Raw genomic sequence first — 18,011 nt, forward strand, 5'->3', positions numbered from 1 at the left:
CTGCAAAGAACTCGTAACCCACCTACTTTCAGCAGCCAAAAGCATCATAGCCTGACACTGGAGAGACCTGTCAGGAGTAAGCCTGGACCAATGGTACCAAATAGTATGGGAAACAGCCTTATTAGAAAAACTAACCAACAAACTGAAACTGACACAGGGACAAATAGAAGAAGACGCCTTCACCCTGGTATGGCTCCCCTTTATCACATACACAGCCCAACAAGACAAGGACAAAAATCCACCAACAGAATACAAATCAATATGGCTAACCTGATCCAAAACACCCACCCACCCCACTCACACACGAAAACAAAGACCACCACAGCCAGCCACAAATGAACAACCACACCCTAGGCCAACCCCAACCTCTCTCACCACCAAAGGAACACAAGTGAACAGCAGAGAAGCTGCACAAACAGCACTGACACCAAACCCTACATATAGTAAGTAAAATAGAAACATCGCCACCTGACCCAACCCCCCCCATCTTCCCCCCCTCCACCTCTTTCCCCCTTTTCTTCCTAATGTCTCAACAAAGGAAACTGATCTGTAAAAAATGTTACTCGGGGAAAAAGAAAGAGAGAGAGACATTGCACATACTTTTGTAAACCAAGAAAATCTTTAATAAAAATACATTTTTAAAAAAACCACAGAAGTTCCTGCCTCAATTCAGGGAGCTTTGCTGAACACACCTTCCCCCTGCTCCTCTGGCAAGAACTTAAGAAATACATACGTACATAATTTTATTGGTATGCCGGCTTTCCAGAGTTTAAACCATTCTCAAGGTGGCATGTGACGTAGAAAAACCGCTTAACTGCAACATAACAGAAGCAGTCACAAACAGTAAATAGAACATTTAAAAAAACACACAGCGAAACTGCGCAGTTTCCAACTAAATCACAAGGCCTAAAATAAAGATACAAAAACCCCCAGCAACAACACCCCAGACCAATAGTCTGTTCTGCAGCCTCAGCTTGTTGCAGCTGGAGTCAGTCCAGGTCAGGTAGCAAAAGGTCTTCAGGTCTTCCAGGACTCCCAGGACTCTGTTATACAGCTGCAAGTAAAACGCTTTAAGTGTGTTGTAATGTGCATTATTCAGATGTTACACTAGATGGCGATGGCGAGCTATGGTAAATGCAATACATTTTTCAAAACTTTTTTTAAAGCATTTTCACAACATTTTTTTTTAAATATGTGTGTAGATTTCACCCCAGCCAAGATGAAGCTCCGTCTTCTTTTTGTGCGCTGGGGAAAAAATGGATTCTGAAATTTCTACCAGGGATAGCTTTCAGGAAGGAGATTGCACACACACACAGTTTTCAGACTTTTGCACATGCTCAGAGAACAATGCACACAGTCAGCACTAAACAAAAGAGTCCTAGTTCACTGGGATTCTCTCATCGCTCCCAGCAGCCTATTCTTCTGGCTTCAGTCCCAGAGAAATACATTGTCTTCTCTGCACACTGTTACTAAGGGCAGGGAGTGCAACCACCTCTTGGCTCATGTACAGATTTGAGTACGTGGAAGGAAGAAATGGGGATGATGGGGATCCCAAATTATGGAGTTTGTAGTTAATTTTACTTCCTCTGTCTGCCTGCTGCAGCTTAGGGGTCAGCCAGTGGGAAGATTCATTCCGTATTGCCTATCAAAGCAGCTGCAGGTGAACATCCTATATGGATGTTTACAAGGGGTTTGTATTCCCAACAGTGCCGGATTTACGTATAGGCTAAACAAGCTATGGCTTAGGGCCCACTCTCTTAAAGGTAAAGGTAAAGGGACCCCTGACCATTAGGTCCAGTCGTGGCCAACTCTGGGGTTGCAGCGCTCATCTCGCTTTACTGGCCGAGGGAGCTGGTGTACAGCTTCCGGGTCATGTGGCCAGCATGACTAAGCCGCTTCTGGCAAACCAGAGCAGCGCACGGAAATGCCGTTTACCTTCCCACCAGAGCGGTACCTATTTATCTACTTGCACTTGATGTGCTTTCGAGCTGCTAGGTTGGCAGGAGCAGGGACTGAGCAATAGGAGCTCACCCCGTCGTGCGGATTCGAACCGCTGACCTTCTGATAGGCAAGTCCTAGGCTCTGTGGTTTAACCCACAGCGCCACCCGCATCCCTTCCCCACTCTCTTCCCCTCCCAAAAAAAAATTAAAGGGAAAAAAACCTGGATGTACATTTCCAAAATATAAGATAAAAAACAAATAAAATAAAACCTACATACAGCAACAGTGTTTTGTGTTGCATAGGCTCCTATGATGTAAGCCATGGGCTCCGCCTGCTAGCCTGCTCCCTAAAATATCACTGGTTTGCTCATTTCTACATATAGGGTGCCTACATTCTGCATGGACTGGTTGCACCGCAACATGTGCAAATGGCTTTAGATACCAATTAGGTCCATCAATTACCATAAAGCAGGGGTGAACATTTTCAGGATTGAACTTATTGAGCTTTTTTAAGGATTTGACCCCAATAAATAAACTGCCCTCAAAATGGACTTTGGACATGCCTGCCATATGGCATATATTCCACAAAGGACAGCTGGGCATATAGAGGGCCCCATTACGTTCGGTGGCTTAGGGCAGGGGTCAGCAAACTTTTTCAGCAGGGGGCCGGTCCACTGTCCCTCAGACCTTGTGGGGGGCCGGACTAAATTTTGAAGGGTTTGAAAATGAACAAATTCCTATATCCCACAAATAACCCAGAGATGCATTTTAAATAAAAGGACACATTCTACTGATGTAAAAACACACTGATTCCTGGACTGTCCACAGGCCAGATTTAGAAGGCAATTGGGCCGGATCCGGTCCCCGGGCCTTAGTTTGCCTACCCATGGCTTAGGGCCTCATCAAACCTAAACCCGTCCCTGATTCCCAGCAAGGCAAGGGCTTCTTTTTTCAAGCCTCTGTGTTCTCCATATCTTTCCTCAAAGCCCCACATTCAAAGCTGCATCTCCTTTCCTCACTAAACACACCCTATTTCTCCTCAAGTCCTGGATGTAAATGCAAACACGCTTCTCTCTTCCCGCTCTCTGGCCTTTCCCAAACATCAGTCGCTAGCCATATTCTTCTCTAGTCCCCAGATCCCTGTTTACTCCTCGGAAATGAAAAATGCATGGGATCCATTCAGGCTGGAGATCATACATGTGAGAGCAGAGATGCCTCCCTAGGTGCAGATAAATGGATGTCTTTGTGCTGCGTACACTTGCTGTATTTACATTTCCAGAATGGAGTCCTGGAACAGCCGTGTAAAGAGGGACTTTCATCTCCCCCAGCAAATGATCCTTTCTGCAGAACTACTTAAAATCAAACCACCTGTGATTGGGTGGTGGGTGAAGAGACCCTTGGCCATTTCCTTCTTTAAAAAGAGAAACTATGGTGGAATCTACACACGTAAAAAAAAAAACCCAACGCTGTGAAAATGCTTTTATAATAAACATTTTGAAAAATATATTGAATCTGCCATAGTTCACCATCGCCATCTAGTGTCACATTTGTATATCGCACTTTACAACACACTTAGAACGTTTTATTTGCAGGTGTATAGAAAACTTGCAGAGTCGGCACAGCAGAGGACCACCCTTTTCCTAGATGTAATTTCCGCAATGATGATTTCAACTATTGCTGCTCGTTACTTTTATTATTTCATCCCCTTCTGCACACACAATCTGCTTGCTTAATTATGTGGAGACCCTGATTCTGGGGTTTGAATGATGGGGCGTAAAGGTTCTCAGTGGGTAGATGGGTCGACTTTTTTTCGACCCACACCTGTTGAGAGTGTTGGGATGCTGCTGGGAGTCGGGGGGTGGGCAATTGGCAGGCCCCCAGCTGGCTCCAGCCACCGGCCGGTAGCCAGGTGAGCCTTCTTGCCTCGGCCGGGACGATCAGCTTCACATACCTCTGTCTCTGCCAGGATCTCGCAGCAGCCTTACACTCCTGTAAGCGCCATGGATCTGGGCCCGAAACCCTGTTGTTGGGATGCTGTCAGGGGCAATTGGAAGGCCCCTAGCTGGCTCCAGCCACTGGCCGGTAGCTGGGTAATACTCCAGTTCTCGGAACTGTGACTCAAGCCTCAGATACCTTTAGAGACTCTGAACACGCAAACCAGCAGAGATAAGACCTCTTTTGCATCAGAAGAGGCGGACAGAGAAATGTGTAAGCATAATGTACAGCATTTTATTCAGCATAGTTCATGAACAAAGGAAAACATGTCTGCTTCCCTTCGTGTCCAGCAAAACAGCAGAAAGCAAAAGCTATATACAAATGGAAGTTCCCAGCGAGACTGGAAGTAAACAGGCATGTGACACACAACAGTCATGCCTGTACCCTTTTAAGGTGGAACGGAACTATATCCTAACAGAGAGTGGGTTCTCTGTTTTTGCAGGGGACCATTTCCTGTTGGTCTCTGAGGCCATAAAAGTCAGCTCTGGGGTCCACAGATCCCCTCAAAGCCCTCCCATTGATTTCTAGTGCTGTTCTCCCTGTTAATCCTATGCTGCATATTGCATTGACATTTTTTGGTTATTTATTTGAAATATTTATACCCCGCTCTTTAGTGGGAAAGGCTCCCCTAGCAACTTAACAATCATCCGTAATAAGATAGTTCTCTGCCCTCAGGCATACAATCTAAAAATACACGACACATGAGGAAAAGCAGATGAGAGGGGGGAAAGCAAGCTCAGGCATCAGTTCTTCAAAGTTATAGTTCTTATAAAACGAGATGAGAATCGGCAAAGCTTTTGCTAAAATTGTTCCTGTCAGTGAGATGTCCCCTAAGAACAATGTTCAGAGGGCCATTCCATAATATGCTTTTGCTGCCAGTTAAAAATGAAGAGAGAGGCTCAAACAGAGCTGCTTGGATGTGCTTTTTCTGGGCAGGAAGATGAGACGTTTTCTGGGACTCCTTGTTTCCATTGCAATTCCTGGGAGATGAAACAGTGCGGAATATCAGAAACGCAACATGTTACCTGATAGCCGCCTCGTTTGGCAGCCAAGGAAGCCACGTTGAGTCTTTATTTAACATATATTAAAAGGGCTCCGGTTGCACCTTTAAGTCTTAACTGAAATGGTTTTGTTCCAAGAGCGGCGAATAGGCTCTCATGTGACAGTTTGCAATAAACACACTGGCATAAAATGCCTCTTTATTCATAGTTCTGGAAAATTGATATGCTCAGATGAAAGCAGTCCTGGGAGCAGCATATGCTCTTAAATTAAAGGCCCAGGATGTTTATGGCATTTTAAGCCAGCCAGTTAACGGATCCATAAAAGCCGTGCAGCGAAGGAGCGAAAGGGACCTTGATGTGTTGTTTTTGTGCCCAACTCGATGTGGTTTGACCTTTTCCCGACAGCGAAGGGGAGTGGGACTTCTACTGGTGCGACGTCCGCTGGCTCCAGGAGAACTTTGACCACACATATATGGATGAGCATGTGCGCATCAGCCACTTCCGCAATCACTACGAGGTGAGAGGAACTTGGTGCCTTGGTGGCAGCCAGGTCACACTAGAACGGAGTACGGCTGGGCGATACCCGGTTTTCAACATCGCAATATATCACCAGTAAACATTGCGATATACATCGTGAAATAAGGATGGACTATGCAAAGGCTAAAGGGACGCGGGTGGCGCTGTGGGTTAAACCACAGAGCCTAGGACTTGCTGATCAGAAGGTCGGTGGTTCGAATCCCTGCCACGGGGTGAGCTCCCGTTGCTCAGTCCCTGCTCCTGCCAACGTAGCAGTTCGAAAGCATGTCAAAGTGCAAGTAGATAAATAGGTACCACTTCGGCAGGAAGGTAAACAGCGTTTCCGTGCGCTGCTCTGGTTCGCCAGAAGCGGCTTAGTCCTGCTGGCCACATGACCCGGAAGCTGTACGCCGGCTCCCTTGGCCAATAAAGTGAGATGAGCGTTGCAACCCCAGAGTCGGCCACGACTGGACCTAATGGTCAGGGGTCCCTTTACCTTTACCTTTATGCAAATGCTGGCTTCACGGTTTCCCCCACATTGTGATTATTTTGCATAGCACACATGGACCACAATCTACAATATATCGCCAGGTAAAAAGCTATGAAACCGATATCACAATACGGACTTCAAACCGGTTTGGGTTGATGTATTGATATATCACCCAGCCCTGGTCTGAATTGAAAGCAACTTGGATAACATGGTCCCCCATGAAATCACCAGGTTTGCGGCTCTGCTCACAACCTCGGCTCTCAACAGAATTAAAAGCACAATAAACCATCAAACATTAAAATCTTCCCTGTACAGGGCTGCCTTCAGATGTCTTCTAAAAGTCAGATAGTTGTTTATTTCCTTGACATCTGATGGGAGGGCGTTCCACAGGGTGGGTGCCACCACCAAGAAGGCCCTTTGCCATGGCCTTCACAGTTGTAGAGATGGGGGCAGCAGTGGGGGTACCTACGGGACCACCTCTCCTGGTATGCCCCACGGAGGACCTTAAGGTCCACAAATGACAACACCTTGGAGGTCCCAGGTCGCAAGGTGGTTAGATTGGTCTCAACTAGGGCCAGGGCCTTTTCAGTACTGGCCCCGACTTGGTGGAATGCTCTGTCACAAGAGACTAGGGCCCTGCAGGACCTGACATCTTTCCGCAGGGCCTGCAAGACAGAACTGTTCCGCCTGGCCTTTGGTTTGGACTCAGTCTGACCCTTATGTTTCCTTCCCCTTCTGGTTTTGATCTATGGGCTACTATTAAAATGAGGCTGCATTTTAAATTGCATTTTAACCTGTATTTTAAATTGGGGGTTCCCCCCTTGTGTTTTTACTGTGATTTTACTGGTGTTAGCCGCCCTGAGCCCAGCTCTGGTCGGGGAGGGCGGGGTATAAATAACATATATTATTATTATTATTATTATTATTATTATTATTATTATTATTATTATTAGTTGACAAGGTTAGAGCAAAACTCCTTCACATTTTCAGCTCTCATTGATTTCAAACCTATTTCCTTTGGACACTTTTTTTTATTTACTATTCTGAGTTGCCACAAGCCGAAGGATAGCCAATTATTAGTAATAGCTATTTCTTTTCTTATAAATTACTTACAGTACATCTGCGATAGGTGAAGGTCTGTGCATGTTTGGTAAGTCGTTCTATATAAACAGGCTACAAATTTCTCTCGCCCTTCTGTTTTCATTAGGAAGAAGGCATAAAAACATTTTTCACGCAGTGTCTGTGATCAGTGAATCATCAGTTTTGCTGAATTAATCAAACAAAGTGGTTTTAATTGGGTTTTGAATAAATGTGCAGCTAGTTGTTACTGTTTTGAACTGTGTTGTGTTGCTGTCTTCCTCAGCGGGTTGTGCAAACGGCTGTTCTGAACGATGCAAAGTAAATTAGTTTTTTACTTTTAAAAGACAACTGGTCCTTGTTTAGGGAAGTTTTTAATGTCTGATGCTGTATTGTTTTTAATATTCAGTTGGAAGCCACCCAGAGTGGCTGGGGAAACCCAGCCAGATGGGCGAGGTATAAATAAAAAAAAATTATTATCATTATTATTATTATTATTATTATTATTATTATTATTATTATCATTATTATTATTATTATTATTATTATTATTATTATTATTATTATTATAGGGCAGGGTAGTGGGAACTGCTCTTGGGACGCGGGTGGCATTGTGGGTTAAACCACAGAGCCTAGCACTTGCTGATCAGAAGGTCGGTGGTTCAAATCCCCACGACGGGGTGAGCTCCCGTTGCTCAGTCCCTGCTCCTGCCAACCTAGCAGTTTGAAAGCACATCAAAAGTGCAAGTAGATCAATAGGTACCGCTCTGGCGGGAAGGTAAACGGCATTTCCGTGCGCTGCTCTGGTTCGCCAGAAGCGGCTTAGTCATGCTGGCCACATGACCCGGAAGCTGTACGCTGGCTCCCTCGGCCAATAAAGCAAGATGAGCACCGCAACCCCAGAGTCGGTCACGACTGAACCTAATGGTCAGGGGTCCCTTTACCTTTACCTAGTGGGAACTGGGGATGAGTTGATGGAACCAAGTGGGCAGGGACCAAAAAAAGTTTGGGAACCCCTGAGCAAGATGAGTACCTAGATAAAGCAGCTCCCATTTCACATGAGCATTTATTGAGGCTGTTTTTCTCTTTTTTTAAAAAAAAAATTATTGGAAATTTTATTTACAGCATAACATAACCCCCCCACCCCCCAATAAAGAAATCCACCCTCATTAAACTTGAACATAACATACAATAAGCATAACATACAACAATACAAACAACCAAATAAAAGACTTCCTTTATCCTGTAACTGGCCTCCTTGTTTACTTCTTATAAGCTGTTTCCTTTATGAATAATTATTAAGATTTTTCTAATTATAACTTAAATATGCACAAAGTCTCCTGCAGACATTAATTGAAACAAGCCCAGGTATGTATTTTAGGGCACTGTTTTGTGAAGTATTTTCTGCATTTCCCCCATGCTTTTTGAAACTCTTGTCTAGTGTGATCTCTAATTGCCTCTGTTAATCTAGCCAGTTCAATATGCTCTAACAGTTTGTCTTGCCATTCCTTTTTCGTTGGCACACTTTCTTTTTCCCAGTTTTTAGCAATCAGGATCCTTGCCGCTCCTGTGGCATAGAGGAATATTTTCTGATCTTCTCTTGCTATACCTGTGTCCGTTATCCCTAGTAGAAAACCTTCTGTATTTTTCATAAAGTTATACTTAAACATATTTATTTTTTAAGCTTGTCATATAATATAGTACAGTGGTACCTCTGGATGCGAATGGGATCCGTTCCAGAACCCCGTTTGCATCCTGAAGCGAACACAACCTGCGTCTGCGCGTGCCGCAATTCACCGCTTCCGCGCAAATATTGAGCATCATTTTGAGCGTCTGCGCTTGCGCCAGCAGCGAAACCCAGAAGTAACACGTTCTGTTACTTCCGGGTCGCCATGGAGCGCAACCTGAAAATATTCATCCTGAAGCATATTTAACCCGAGGTATGACTGTATAGTAAGGGACGCGGGTGGCGCTGTGGGTTAAACCACAGAGCCTAGGACTTGCCAATCAGAAGGTCGGTGGTTCGAATCCCCACAATGGGGTGAGCTCCCGTTGCTCGGTCCCTGCTCCTGCCAACCTAGCAGTTCGAAAGCACCTCAAAGTGCAAGTAGATAAATAGGTACCGCTCCGGCAGGACGGTAAACGGCGTTTCCATGCGCTGCTCTGGTTCGCCAGAAGCGGCTTAGTCATGCTGGCCACATGACCCGGAAGCTGTAAACTGGCTCCATTGGCCAATAAAGCGAGATGAGCGCCGCAACCCCAGAGTCGGCCACAACTGGACCTAATGGTCTGGGATCCCTTTACCTTTATCTTTACCTTTATGACTGTATAGTATATGAGCTGGTTTTTTCTCATCCTTCGTGCCCCTGCAGCTGACTCGGAAGAACTACATCGTGAAGAACCTGAAGCGGTTTCGGAAGCAGCTGGAGAGGGACTCTGGGAAGCTGGAAGCCATGAAATGCGACTTCTTCCCCAAGACCTTTGAGATGCCCTCGGAGTACCACTTGTTTGTGGAGGAGTTCCGCAAGAACCCTGGAATCACCTGGATTATGAAGCCGGTAAGAGGGCTGATGGCCGAGGGGAAGCGGGACGAGGTGGCTCCACCATTTATTGATTTTTAATCATTTTTATTGATTTTCCAATTAAAAAATCCAATTAATATATCCAATCATAATACACTGGTACCTTGGGATGCAAACAGTATCCGTTCCGGAGCCCTGTTTGCATCCTGAATAGAACGTAAGACGCGACTGCATGTCTGTGCATGCTCAGGTTGCATTTTGCCGCTTCCGTGCATGCGCGTGACGTCATTTTGAGCATCTGCGCATGCGCGATTGGAAAACCCAGAAGTAACACGCTCCGTTACTTCTTGGTTGCCGCGGAGCGCTCAACCTGAAGCACATTCAACCTGAGGTATGACTGTACTCCAATTAAAATAAAAAACTAAAATGAAAAAGACCAAATTATAGTCTGAATTATAATTATTTATTTTTCGGAGCTTTATTTTTCAGTCCTGCCTTTCCTCATTGTTTCCATATTTTCCATATCTCAATTTTGACGCTTTATAATTCTCCGTCCCTGAGTTCATGATTCTCAGTCATGTCAAACATATACTTTCATCTGTCGAATACAGCTTTATCAGCACCCTTTTTTTTGCTCTATAAGACGCACCCGACCATAAGACGCACCTAGTTTTTAGAGGAGGAAAACAAGAAAAAAAAATATTCTGAATCAAATGTTGTTGAAGAGGCTTTGCTGCGCAGCAATCCCTCTCGCTGTTCTGGCTTCAGCGATAGCTGCGCAGCCTGCATTTGCTCCATAAGACGCACACACATTTCCCCTTACTTTTTAGGAGGGAAAAGGTGCGTCTTATAGAGCGAAAAATACAGTATATATTTTTCCAACTGCCTTTTTATCAGCGCAGCTTCCTCTGACTCCATTCCAATCTGGGATGTTGTCCAAGTCTGTTATCTGAAGTTTAATGGTGCAGCAACTCCCAGTCATTAATTGTCCAAACCTTCCTTTTGAGCTTTATACCTTCCAAGTTAAATTGTTAGGCAAAACTGTTTGCAATATTGCAATATAGATAAACTGTATTCCACAAATATCAGTCATTTGGCGATCGATCGGCCTTTGGAGACCACACTCTCCCCCCTCCGGGCCCTAGAGGGGGGGTGCTAGACACCCAGGTGGCTCCACAATTGCCCTGGCACAAATTAAGCACACGCCTTCTCCAGAGGAGATTATGGCGGGGTCCACGGTGCTGTTGCTCCCCAGCTCCAGGCAGGCAGGTGAGAAAAGGCGGCTGTGGTGGGGAAGGTTACAGTTCAGGTGTAGAAAGCACGCTTCGCCTGGGGGGAGCCTCCGATTTAGGGAGAGGATCTCAGTTGGGAGGGGCGTGTGGTGCTTATAACAATATAATAATAATAATTTATTATTTATACCCCGCCCATCTGGCTGAGCTTCCCCAGCCACTCTGGGCGGCTTCCAACAAAATATTACAATACAACAATCTATTAAACATTAAAAGCTTCCCTAAACAGGGCTGCCTTCAGATGTCTTCTAAAAGTCTGATACAGTGGTACCTCTGGTTACGTACTTAATTCGTTCCAGAGGTCCGTTCTTAACCTGAAACTGTTCTTAACCTGAAGCACCACTTTAGCTAATGGGGCCTCCCGCTGCCGCCGCATGATTTCTATTCTCATCCTGTAGCAAAGTTCTTAACCCGAGGTATTATTTCTGGGTTAGCGGAGTCTGTAACCTGAAGCGTATGTAACCTGAAACTTATGTAACCCAAGGTGCCACTGTAGTTGTTTTTCTCTTTGATATCTGGTGGGAGGGCGTTCCACAGGGCAGGTGCCACCACTGAGAAGGCCCTCTGCCTGGTTCCCTGTAACTTGACTTCTCGCAATGAGGGAACCACCAGAAGGCCCTCGGCGCTGGACCTCAGTGTCCGGGCAGAACGATGGAGGTGGAGACGCTCCTTCAGGTCTACTGGACTGAGGCCGCTTAGGGCTTTAAAGGTCAGCACCAACACTTTGAATTGTGCTCGGAAATGTACTGGGAGCCAGTGTAGGTCTTTCAAGACCGGTGTTCTGTGGTCTCGGCGGCTGCTCCAAATCACATGCGTCTTAAACAGGTGGGGCAGTGTCTTCAACTCTGGATGTGTGCAAGGGAAGGGAGCTGACTTTGCTGTGTTCTCATAGCCAGTGGCTGAGAAGGGGGGGTGCAGTGTGGGTGGCCTGCCCTGGGTGTCATCCCTGGGGGGGTGACAAAATCCCCCGTAGGCAGATCGCCACTGTGCCCATAGGGACGAGACGGGACACACGGCGCCCATAGGGACGAGGGGCACCGCGGGGCCTCAGCTTCCCTGCAGCTGGAGGGGGGAGGCAGTGGGCAGACAGAGGACAGGCTGGGCCATCCCTATGGGAGCCACGTGCCCCATCCCGTTCCTCCCTATGGGGGGTTCGCCCCGCCCCTATGAGCACGCCCCCCAGGTGCCTGAGAGACTGCTCTTAGCTGCCGCTGCTCTTAGCTCAGGAACGTTGCACCCAATCAGGGCCCACCCATGCAAACCTAATTTCTCCTAATATACACAGCTTTGCATGCAATAATTTTACCCAATGTTCAGTTTTAGAAAGCAGAAAGCAATGCATTTTCACTAGTACAGTGGTACCTCGGGTTAAGTACTTAATTCGTTCCGGAGGTCTGTTCTTAACCTGAAACTGTTCTTAACCTGAAGCACCACTTTAGCTAATGGGGCCTCCCACTGCCGCCACACCACTGGAGCACAATTTCTGTTCTCATCCTGAAGCAAAATTCTTAACCTGAAGCACTATTTCTGGGTTAGCGGAGTCTGTAACCAGAAGCATCTGTAACCTGAAGCGTATGTAACCCGAGGTACCACTGTATCTGCATTTGTACTGGCACTTTGCCCACGTTTTGAACGCTTGCATGCATTATCCGGCACTGCAAAATTTCAACTCCAAGAGATGGCTGCGAATATTGTTTGAATATTGTTTCGGAAAATGTAAACCACGTGGGTTTTAAATGAGAGCTGACTTGAATTTCTCTCTCTCTCTCTCTCTCTGTGTGTGTGTGTGTGTGTGTGTGTGTGTGTGTGTGTGTTTGTACGTAGATATATATAAAAAATGAAACACTCCAAATTTTCTTCAACGGGTCTCTGTCGCCTTCCATCCCCCGGAGCTCCGATTGCCCCTTTCGGAGACCTTAAGAGAAACAAGCTTTTCCTGGATGTAATAATTGATTCTGCTCACTCGCTTCCCCAAGGGAGGGGGGGGGAATCTGCCTCTTTGGGAGGCCAGCAAAGAAGCTGAGAGGAGGCAAGGCAAGGCATGCCGTTGCTGCCAGATGATGAGAGACGTTTTAGCATCATGAATACGGCACCGCCGTGCATAATTACCTCCACACCCATCTGCGAGGCTCGCAGTGGGGCAGGTCGTTTGCCGGGCCGATAAAAGCTGGCACCAGCCGCTTTTCGCCTCCCGCCTGCGAATGAGGGGCAGGCCTCCGAGTGGGGGAATGGGAGGCAATTATGCAAACGAGCGCGTGAATTACTGCCAGGAGGATAACAGCCAGCGATTATCTAAGTCTACAAATGATAATTTGTGTTAATTGCCAGCAAGAAACCTTGCATTAAGCTGATTTGGGCCCACATCCTCAATTAACATTGGGGAGGGAAACGCAGGATATGCTGAACGAGACTGTATTAAAAAGGTTGCAATTACCAACGTTGCGCCGACAAGTGGAAGGACGCGGGTTGAAGAAGGCTCTGGAGGTGGAGGCAGGAGTTCAGTTTTCCTCAGGTTCTGCTTAATAGATCCGTTTTTTACTACCCTCTCCCTTTCGAAGGGGGAGAGGGAAATTAAGTTAAAAGTCAATATTCGCTTAAATACCTCGTTCATGGTGCGTATTCTAGAAAGGCCTTGGAACAGCAGGTGAAGTTGGTGCTTCCTCAGCGGGTTTGGGTTTGAGTGGTGCCTAATGAGAAGGATCTGGGAGTTCTGCGCTGCAAATTCTGCGAGCTGAAACCTGGAGTTTTATGCCTGCGATGTATCAAGGCGGAATATCTCACTGTCGCTTCATCGTTAGAGAATGGGATGCAGAAGAGCAGAACAGATGGAGACGCAAAAGAGGACTTTTGTAGTGTTGGCAGCCCTGGGATCTAGGAAAGAATTAGGCAAAGGGTCTGGAACAGGAAGAGGGTCTGGAAAAGTAGGACTGGAAGAAGGAGCAGCCAACCTGCTCACTTCGCTAGCCAACCTGGTTGCTAACCCAGTGGCCTGCTTATCCGGTGTCAGGAGCGAGCCAGCAGTAAATCACACCCTGCATGTTGGAGTTAACTCTTAATTAGCAAAAACGCAATCAACACAGGAGTGCCTAATGAGCACAGTAACTCACTCCAATAGGTCTTGCCCCCATGAAGCAGTTGCTCAGACTGAAGGTCCCCACCTCCCCAAGTCCCCACCTCTCCAGGGTTTTCCCCAAGCAATCTGAGACTGTGTGTGATGGCCTGGGAACCGGATTCAGAGGCTGAACCTGAGGAATCCCAGCCTGCACAGGAGTCCCCGCCTCCAGGGCCGGCTGAGCTGGGGCAGGGCCTTGATTCTGAAGCGCCTACACCTGTGCCAGATCCTCAGGAACAGGCACCAGGTGAATCTACTCTGGCTCCGGAGGTGGTTGAGGACTCAGTGCCTACAGGTGAGTCTCCCCCTGGGTCCAGTAACCCTTCAGCCTCTCCTGAACTGCAGAGGCTCAGGGCAGAGAGGCGAAGGGAACTGGTTTCTCCCAGGAGGAGTGCTCGCCTTAAGGCCAGGAGAGGCGGGTCTCCTGGGGGCCGGGACCGCCCCTGGCCTCAGAGAAGCTAAAGGCCAGTCAGCCCGGTCCCAGGTTGCGGGAGTAACGTCGTCGAAGAGCTGTTTTGGCCAGCATCCAGTCCTGTTCCCTCAGAGTTCCTGTCCTTGCCCGGCTTCTCGCTGTGGACCCCGCTTCGCCCATGGAGGACTGTCTGCTGACCCTCAACTCAGGTCCTGGACCTCGCCCCACGGTAACCTCCCCCCTGGACCAGCACACTGTGTGTGATGGCCTGGGAATCGGATTCAGAGGCTGAACCTGAAGAATCCCAGCCTGCACAGAAGTCCCCGCCTCCAGCACCAGCTGAGCTGGGGCAGGGGCTTGAACCTGAAGGGCCCTCACCTGTGCCGGATCCTCAGGAGCAGACACCAGCTGAATCCACTCTGGGTCCGGAGGTGATTGAGGACCCATTGCCTGCAGGTGCTCCACTCTCAGCACCGTCAGAGGAAGCTGAGGTTGCCTCTGGGTCCAGTAACCCTCCAGCCTCTCCGGAGCTGCAGAGGCTCAGGGCAGAGAGGCGGAGGGAACTAAGTTCCCGCAGGAGGAGTGCTCGCCTCCAGGCCAGGAGAGGCGAGTCACCTGTGGACCGGGACCGCCCTATGTCTCGGAGGAGATAAAAGCCAGCCAGCCCCAGTTCCAGGTTGTGGAAGCAACATTGTTGGTAACCTGTTCCTGCCGGCACCCTGTCCTGCTCTTCTGCCAGAGTTCCTGACCACACCCGACTCCTTGCCTTGGACCCCGCTTCAGCCTTGACGGGCAGCCTCCATACCACACCCTCAACCTTGGACTGGACTCTGACCACGCCACACGGTAACCCCCCGGGACCAGCAGTACACTGCACCTGCATGAAGCTAACTTTTCCTTCGCTCTCTTCATGCCTCTTCTGGTTCTGGGTGCAGGGCAGTCTTAAGCACATGCGGTGCCGGGGTGCAAAGATCCGCCCAGCACCCCCCCACGATTGTCCAGTCCCAGGCGCACAGGAGGGCGGAGCCGGCTGCCCGCCTCAGTGTCCCACTGGCTCGTTCGCCCCCGAACTCGCAGCGCAGAACCGCCCGCAGCAGAAGAGCCTGCCAGGGCACTCCGACTGACAGGTGGGCTCTTCCACGGACTCAACTCTCAGGCCCCGGACTCTTGGCCTGGCGCCCCTGAGAACCTGGCGCCCGGGTGCCCCTAGCGCCTATGGGTAAGACGGTCCTGTCTGGGAGACCGGTGGGGGACTTGTCGCAGCAAGAGTGGGAGACACCCACCCATGCGTCTTCACCTGCCTGACCCATCTCTTTCTCTTGGCCTCCCTCCCACTTCAGCTTCTGCCTCTGAGTCTGGACTTCTCTCTGCTACAGACTCTCCCCGCTCACTAAGCCCTGTTGCCCCTTCAGCTTCTGACACCTCCTTCTCCCAGTCTTCTTGAGAGCCAGTGTGGTGTAGTGGTTAAGAGCGGTAGTCTTGCAATCTGGTGAACCGGCATCAGACAGCAAAGAGAAAAAGAACAAAGGACAATAGTCCCACTTCACGGAACACAGTAACACATACATCCTATCTCCGACACTTCCCACTCTGTGGGGTCAAAACATACACCATCATGTGATAGACAACAATCCCATGACTGCAATCATGGAGCAGGAATTCTAACACTTTCTTCCCCTGGGGTTTCCCCATCTAGTTCCTCCCACCATTCCTCGGCATTCAACCGGCCCATGACATCTGGGATCTCTAGGATGGGGGGGGGCAGATACAAATGCTTTGCAGGCTCTAATAATAATAATAATAATTTATTATTTATACCCCACCCATCTGGCTGAGCTTCCCCAGCCACCCTGGGCGGCTTCCAACAAAATATTAAAATACCGTAATAAGGCCCGTATAGTTAAAGCTATGGTTTTCCCTGTACAGTGGTACCTCGGGTTACATATGCTTCAGGTTCCAGACGCTTCAGGTTACAGACTTCGCTAACCCAGAAATAGTACTTCAGGTTAAGAACTTTGCTTCAGGATGAGAACAGAAATCATGCTCTGGCGGTGCGGCGGCAGCAGGAGGCCCCATTAGCTAAAGTGGTGCTTCAGGTTAAGAACAGTTTCAGGTTAAGAACGGACCTCCGGAACGAATTAAGTACTTAACCTGAGGTACCACTGTAGTGATGTATGGAAGCGAGAGCTGGGCCATAAAGAAGGCTGATCGTCGAAGAATGGGAGCTTTTGAATTCTGGTGCTGGAGGAGACTCTTGAGAGTCCCATGGACTGCAAGAAGATCAAACCTCTCCATTCTGAAGGAAATCAGCCCTGAGTGCTCATTGGAAGGACAGATCGCGAAGCTGAGGCTCCAAGACTTTGGCCACCTCATGAGAAGAGAAGACTCCCTGGAAAAGACCCTGATGTTGGGGAAGATGGAGGGCACAAGGAGAAGGGGACGACAGAGGACGAGATGGCTGGACAGTGTTCTCGAAGCTACTAAGTTTGACCAAACTGCGGGAGGCAGTGGAAGACAGGAGTGCCTGGCGTGCTCTGGTCCAGGGGGTCATGAAGAGTCGGACACGACTAAACAATACATCAAACATTGAAAGCTTCCCTAAACAGTAATGAATACTGCAGCAGATAGCACAGTGCTCTGCAGTGACAGTCCAGCCCAGAGCGCATCAGCCACCTTCCTTTGCTGGCTAGCACCTGTCAGTCCTCTTCCAGGCCCCCAAAGTCTGACCATCTCGGCACGGAAGGCTCCATGCCATGCGCTGCTGATTTAAGCAGCTGCCGCTTAAACGAGGGGTGGGAGGTGGGGAGAATCTCATGAAAAGTGCTAGCAATAAAAATATTTCTTTCTTTGCCTTACAAAATGTTCTGCTTGGGGGGGGCGGGGGAATACATGGGCCTTAAAACTAGGAAGGTAATATACGAGACTGAGACAGGGACGTTTTAACAGCCCAATATCTCACTTCCTGCGAGGCTCGGAAAGCTTGCTTTATCACCTGGGGGAGCTGGGATTCCGGGATTTCAGAGCTGGTTTCGAGGAGGGCAGGGCCCCAGAAATCCAGGGGGGCTTTATGTGGATTTAGATGATTCTGCACACAGCCAGGGGCTCAGGTGGTAAGGATCAGGCTGCCCACTTGCAGGATTGGCCACTGACATGCAAGGAGCCTGAGAGTTGCATGTACAGTGGTACCTCGGGTTACAGATGCTTCAGGTAACAGACGCTTCAGGTTACAGACTCCGCTAACCCAGAAATAGTACCTCGGGTTAAGAACAGAAATTGGGTGGTGATGGCCACTAGCTTAGATGGCTTTAAAATAGGAGTAGACAAATCGATGGGTGGCTCACAGCCATGATGATAATAAATAATAATAATAATAATAATAATAATAATAATAATAATAATAAAAAATAATAATTAATAAAAAATTTATTTATATCCCACGCTCCCCAGCCGAAGCCGGGCTCAGAGCAGCTAACAACAATAAATAATAATAATAATAATAATAATAATAATAATAATAATAATAATTTATTATTTATACCCCGCCCATCTGGCTGGGCCTCCCCAGCCACTCTGGGCGGCTTCCATAGAAACCAAAAATACAGTAAAATATCACATGTTAAAAACTTCCCTGAACAGGGCTGCCTTAAGATGTC

General features: G+C 48.1%; 1 protein-coding gene across 3 annotated transcripts in view; it reads left to right on the plus strand.

Moving 5' to 3' along the window:
- The window catches only part of TTLL9 (tubulin tyrosine ligase like 9), a 50,286-nt gene that overhangs the window by 12,022 nt on the left and 20,253 nt on the right, over positions 1-18,011 (plus strand). For all 3 annotated transcript variants that reach the window (XM_083618890.1, XM_083618892.1, XM_083618891.1), the window contains exons 4-5: positions 5,343-5,454; positions 9,393-9,578. In XM_083618890.1, coding sequence (XP_083475016.1) covers positions 5,343-5,454; positions 9,393-9,578 — 298 coding nt within the window. The remainder of the gene's footprint in view (positions 1-5,342; positions 5,455-9,392; positions 9,579-18,011) is intronic.

This window comes from Podarcis filfolensis (genome assembly GCF_964270895.1).
Source record: "Podarcis filfolensis genome assembly, chromosome: 6".
Taxonomy (NCBI): Eukaryota; Metazoa; Chordata; class Lepidosauria; order Squamata; family Lacertidae; genus Podarcis; species Podarcis filfolensis.